The sequence below is a fragment of the Branchiostoma floridae genome, chromosome 17 (assembly GCF_000003815.2).
Source record: "Branchiostoma floridae strain S238N-H82 chromosome 17, Bfl_VNyyK, whole genome shotgun sequence".
Lineage (NCBI taxonomy): Eukaryota > Metazoa > Chordata > Leptocardii > Amphioxiformes > Branchiostomatidae > Branchiostoma > Branchiostoma floridae.
Window position 1 is genome coordinate 376,479 of NC_049995.1, and position 6,004 is coordinate 382,482.

At 42.0% G+C, this 6,004-nt stretch overlaps 1 protein-coding gene across 1 annotated transcript in view; it reads right to left on the minus strand.

The window, feature by feature from the left end:
- Positions 1 to 1,547: 1,547 nt before the first annotated feature.
- Positions 1,548 to 6,004, minus strand: part of LOC118404951 (sushi, nidogen and EGF-like domain-containing protein 1) — a 15,237-nt gene continuing 10,780 nt past the window's right edge. Inside the window, exons 3-5 of the mRNA XM_035804357.1 lie at positions 5,508 to 5,600; positions 3,478 to 3,606; positions 1,548 to 1,926 (exon numbers count right to left, since the gene is read on the minus strand). Of these exons, the coding sequence (XP_035660250.1) occupies positions 1,591 to 1,926; positions 3,478 to 3,606; positions 5,508 to 5,600 (558 nt within the window). The 3' untranslated portion in view covers positions 1,548 to 1,590. The remainder of the gene's footprint in view (positions 1,927 to 3,477; positions 3,607 to 5,507; positions 5,601 to 6,004) is intronic.

A 6,004-nucleotide genomic window follows, 5' to 3' on the forward strand; every position in this document is an offset into this window, starting at 1 on the left:
TTTATATGAATAGAGATCAGTGGGTACTTAAATTATGTGTAACTTATTGCTCTTTGTCAATAGATCAGCATTTTTTCTATAGTGGCCATATGTCTATAGTGGCAACATTTCTCTCACTGTACTGGAAAGAAAAGTGATATTTTTTTCCCGAGCAAATGTAGGTACTTCTAATTCACGAGGATCTTGTAACGGTGCTTAGACCTAGCAATTGTAGTGGAAATTGTTGAATGGCTTCAATGGATTCTGAATGGAAGATGGGGTGTTTTTTTTTTTCACTTTCGAAAAATTGGAGCTGCCGCGATTCTAATATCCAATTCGTTATGAATAGGGGCTCCTGTGGAAGAGTATATTCTTCCACATCGGCCCGGGGCATATTGGGCAAGCTCCGTTATGACCTGGCATTAATTCACAATATCAGTTTCCTTTTGGGGATAAGTTACTGTTAAAATGTTCCATTTTTGCTCAGGGGTGACTTGGAACAGTCCAATGTTGCGTGGGAATGGTAATGGCTGAAATATGCTGTATTTGCACCCAAGCAAATGTCGGCATTTCTAGTTGTACTTATCGTCGTGTTGTTTATTTCTGTTGTTCATTTACCGTGTTAGTTTGCTCTGGTACATGTAAAGGTAAAAGGAGAAATATTTGAATCAAATGACTTTAAGGTGTGACCCGACCGCACAGGGAACGGCCCCCTGGTCTGCTCTTTTCGATAGTGCAGTTAGTCTCCGAGGGATTACTCTCCTCAAACACGGGGCCACAATTTTTCGGGACGGCCCTGGCCGAAGCTAGGTACTCAGCTGCACCTTGGGCTAGGTAAGGACAGGTGTATAAAGTCAATTTCCTAAAGGCTCAACATCGGAAGCATATCCACGAATTCGAACCTGGGGACTCGGAGTTGTGGGCCCAACACCCTGCCGTTCCGCCACAAGACCCAAAGTGGATCAAGTGGAGAAAAATCAAATCAGTGAGCGGAACGGTTTACGGTAGTTGCATAAGTAAAAGACGAAAGCTCACGACTCCTCCTAAGGCCTCGGTTCCGATTTGGCACTTGGAAATCTGTCCGAATTTCTTGCGTGACTAAGTGGCCCCTTGAGATACCATGTGGCTCCCGAGATAAAGTTAAATGCAGCCGAGCCCCTGGTTTATTTTAGGTCTTAGTTGAATTGGGCACGAGACTCGGTAACCAATAGACGCCGCGATCTCCCCATGGGTTGTACCAAAGGGTGGGGTAAAATATTTTAAAAAGGTTACCAATTGGGATCTTTTCCCAACATCTTAAGTCTCCTATAATATGTTAAACCCATGCAGCCGGTGCAATGGCCTAGTGGGTAGAGTGTTCGCCTTGCATTCGGAAGATCATGAGTTCGATCCCGGCCGAGTCATACCAAAGACTATAAAAATGGTACATGCTGCTTTCTCTGCTTAGCACTCAGCATTCGGGAAAGAGTATGGAAGTTGAACACACACCACTACCAGTGGACTAGCCCCCTGCTGTAGTGATTGCGTTGTGTGTGGCCCAGGGCTAACGAAGCAGAGATGGGCACCGCCCTATGCGCCAGAAATGGGCACTGCCCTTGGCGAGGGAAGGGTTTAACTAACTTTAACTTTAATGCTGCACTTTATTGTACTTACAAGATTGAGACCATCTCCCGTCGCCCCCTTCATCCCAACTTCATGCCAGGTTGCGATGTAGGTCCAGGTCGCCACGAAGCTTCCATTATCGGCGGGAAAGGCTGTCCTGACATCCATGGTTGCTCTGGCCAACACATCAGCATCGACAGTTTCCCGATGGTAGATTTGACCAGTATGGTCTGTCTGGATGTCAGTGAAGAAAGCGGCGATGACTTTGTTGTCGGTCACTGGAAACGCAGCTGACGTGAAGCCTGTTACCGCGTATCCAAAGGAGATGGCGCCGTTGGTATTCACCTGTGGAAAACGCAGAAGATTTAGCTCAAATAAAGAAAATCTCAACTTTATATTATCATTCTGATCCTAAACGATCTCTGACTGAATTAATGTAAGGATTGCATCTGTTTGAAAACAATTGCATTTCCAACTTTAGAATCCATTGGTATCTGTGAAAAATACATCATTGCAGACATCTACCCTTGACGGTCATTTATACACATCACCCTTTCATGCCAGGCTTACCGTTTGTGTTATGTCAATTAGATACATGTAAACATATATAAAGCCACGTGTACGGGCATTCGTTCCGTTAGTTTTACGTGCACTGCGTTAGCGCTGACCAGCCGTCACCAGCTGATTGCGTTGATTACCTACTACCAACAGTAGGGATTCTAGGAAGGTAATCTATACCAAATAAGGGTGGGTACCGGTACAGAAAATTCAGGTCTAGGTCCGGTTCAGGTCCAAAGGATCAGGTCCAGGTACGGACCTGAACCTGTACCTGTACCTTGACCTGATTCAGTACTAGTATGTGAGAATTTGTGAATAGACGATACTCTAAACAATGGTCCATTTCGCCACAAAGAAATATGTTTAGTGCAGGCAAGGCTTACTGCCATTGTACGATTGACTGTAAAACTTGTTAGAAATTACTGTAGACTCTACTCTACTTTGCTCTTGCTATTTTCCTCGACCAGTAAGCCCTAAAACGTGTGAATACTTGATCTTATAATCTGTTCAATTCCCAATAGATCCGTCATCCGGTCCACCGATTTTTTGTCAGGTCCGGTTTTTCCGGACCGGTCCAATAAGAAAAAATGGTTTTGTACAGGTGTACAGTACCCACCCCTAATCCCAAATGTACTCCATCCCATGAATGCGTTTGGGATAGAAGCACGTCTGGGATGCAAACCTATCCCGGGTGTGTTTCTATCATAGAAGCGCTTCTAGCGTAAGAATACAAGACCATCTGTGATATAACAGATGGCTACCGGTTCAGGTCCGGTACAGGTCCGGTACAGGTCCGGTACAGGTCCGGTACAGGTCCGGTACAGGTCCGGTTCCGGTCCAGTGGACCAGCTCCAGGTACGGATTGTCTGTGATGTGACATATTGTTTTTTGCCATACTCTACACAATGGTCGATTTGGCCCCAAACGAATCTGTGGAGTATTCAACTACAACGGGCATTTTGATAACTGTATCTCAATGTAAACAAAGCTAGATGCCTTCGTGCGTTTGCATTATTGCCCATTTTTGTACATTTATAGATGCTTAAAGTTTTGGACAATATCTCTTACCAGCGACACCTACATGCACCACGAACAGAACCAACTCTGTAGAACATAACAGTGCCAGCACTAAAGGAAGCCAAATACGGTAAATGAAACTTAATACTTCCTTTAAACACTCAGCTATGTAAAACGTAATGTATACAGTGACCTAAAAACCTGATGAATATGTACACGACTTTTTCATATCATTAATAACAAAACAGCAACCAACAAGTACCTTGAAAAAAATGATAAAAGTTGTGTCTTTATCTAGCGAATATGACTAAAGAGACTTACGTAAAGTGAATTATAGCTGTTCCCAAAGAATGGGAATGAGACGCTGAGGCTCTGCTGTCCTGAAGCGCCCTCATTGTCTGCAGTACCGGGTCCGTACGGGTAGAAGGCAGTGTTGTTCACTGGAGTTATCTAGGAGAAAATTGACATAAATTACTTTAATTTTGACATTGGGGGACTCTCAATCTTTTAATATGCCTTATAGAACTTTATTTCGCGCCAACATGACGATTGGGATTTCTCACTCGGCTTTCTTTGCTTCGAAAGAATAATAACACGAAGCCCTCTCGAGCCCTATGGTTTTGCTACTTCGATAACAAAAAGAACCCTGGATAATTAACCTGTCACCGAAGGCTTCCTGCATGTAAATGTGCCGATTCGTATCGACGATACAAACTTATGAGGACTAAATTTTCTTTTTGTCTACACAAATTTTTCTAGAGGACATCATAATTATAACTCTATATTTTACCTCTCTCTTTCTGATTCAGTGGCGTTTATTTTGTAAATCTTATATATTCTTTATTCTTTGTGACGAATGAAGACAATGTGGCGCTGCACTCCAGTTACCAACTTATTCTAACAGTGCCACAAACATAGTACAGACAGGAGGTAGAGGAAGCTCCCTGGCCAAAGTAAGGTACCAATTTTTACAACTGGGTGAAGAGAGAAAGATATAGAATCCAAATACCCGTCCTGAAGTCAAATTATTTAAAGCGTTACGGTAGTAAGTGTTGTAGATTTCAACATCTTGATAGAACTAGTACAAAATGAGCACTAATTTTGTAAACATATAAAACCTAGATTCAGTAAATTGGTAGTAAACGGTGTTTATGATTGTAATAACTGCTTAAAACTACATAACATGGTACATAACAATCAACGAAATTGAAAATAAGACGTTGCTAAAGCTTACATCTAAATAGAAGGAGATCCGTATAAAGAAATATGTAATGGTGAATTTGGCCTGCCCTGGTTTACATAATAGTTAGTGTTAGCATCCTAGAACTGTATTACATGAACCAATGAGGACACTAACAAACGCTTTACGTTGGGCCAGAATATGCAGATAACTAAGTATAATCGTGACAAGGTCAGAGCAGAAGACTTGTATCCGGCATCAGTAGACTACTAGATGATCACATCGTTTCACAGAATGCACTCACCCATATAATTGCACGGCGCAAACATGTCTTTCTGCATTCCATTATTATACCGGTCCCAAAAATGTTAAGACCCCATATGTAATTTCTCTGGACAAAAAGTCACTACATTTTGTCTATCATTTCAAGTTTTGATTTCCACAGCCGTAAATATTAAAAATAATTCCATACCCAAGTAATTTTTTAAAGATACAATTTTTCCTTTTCCGATGCTTAAACATCAAATGCTCAAACTTTGTCCGAAAAAAGCTCAACATACAGCAATGGTCCGCGACAGCCATGATAGTAGTTCGCTTGTTACGTATTTTAAAATAAATCTTAACAACTATATTTTACTGTATTGCGTTCATGTTTAGACATGTGTGTTCTTAATCAAATGGGCGCCATTTAGTTCACCTCCGCTAGACACTAAAAGACTGTCGCTGCTAAAATGTTTTTTTTTATCGATTCGAGCCAAGAGTAGTAACAACTATGAAGAAACAGCATGTCCGTCAAAGTTGAACCTTCTTACGGGCGCAGTCACATATACATGTAGGTCGTGCGATCGTCGTACGATCGCTAACTTCGGGCATTTTGGAGGACAAAAACCATCGTTTTCAGGATAGTTCAACTGTCTTGGTACACAAAATGATGTTTCTGATCGTACGACGATCACACGACCTATATGTGACTGCGCCCTACTATCCCCATCACAGCTCTAAATTACGAGGCGGCATACCCCTGACTTGGAAGGAGGAGACTCTGCCATTACTTCGTCGGCAGCAGGGTCATGCCTCCTCGTTATTTAGAGCTCGAAGACTCGTCGACCGATCGATTTTCGCCTAATATGAGGGGGGTATAACGAACACTGAAAAAAAAAACTTAACCTACCTGAGCCGAGGTCATAACCAGGGAAGCCAGCAGACACACCGTCAGAGTGAGTTGTCTCATCTTGTCGAGTCGCTGCACTGAAGTCCCTTGAGACTGAGGTATAGAAAGAAGACTCCTGTTACGTATTGGCAAGCTCTTTGAAGCAAAAGAAATCGGAGGTGTCGCTGAAAAGAGTAGTTTCGACTATATTTGGATGCTCCGAAATGACAAATACGCCTCTGCATTTAATTGCCAAACAAAAAAATACGTCAAAAATAAGATTGTAATGAAATCTATAAAGACAATAGGAGATCATACTTTGTGTGGCAATATAGTATCACAAGGTTTTTATTGTTAATTTTTTGTTCGTTCTTTGCACCGTTTTTTTTAATGTTCGCACCATCACTAGGCCACACAAGGGTAAGACCTCTGAATTTGTCCCTAGACGCCATGTCCCACCCGGGTTTTGTCTAGTAATACGTATATGTAGATGTAGACGCTATCTAGTTGACTTTAAC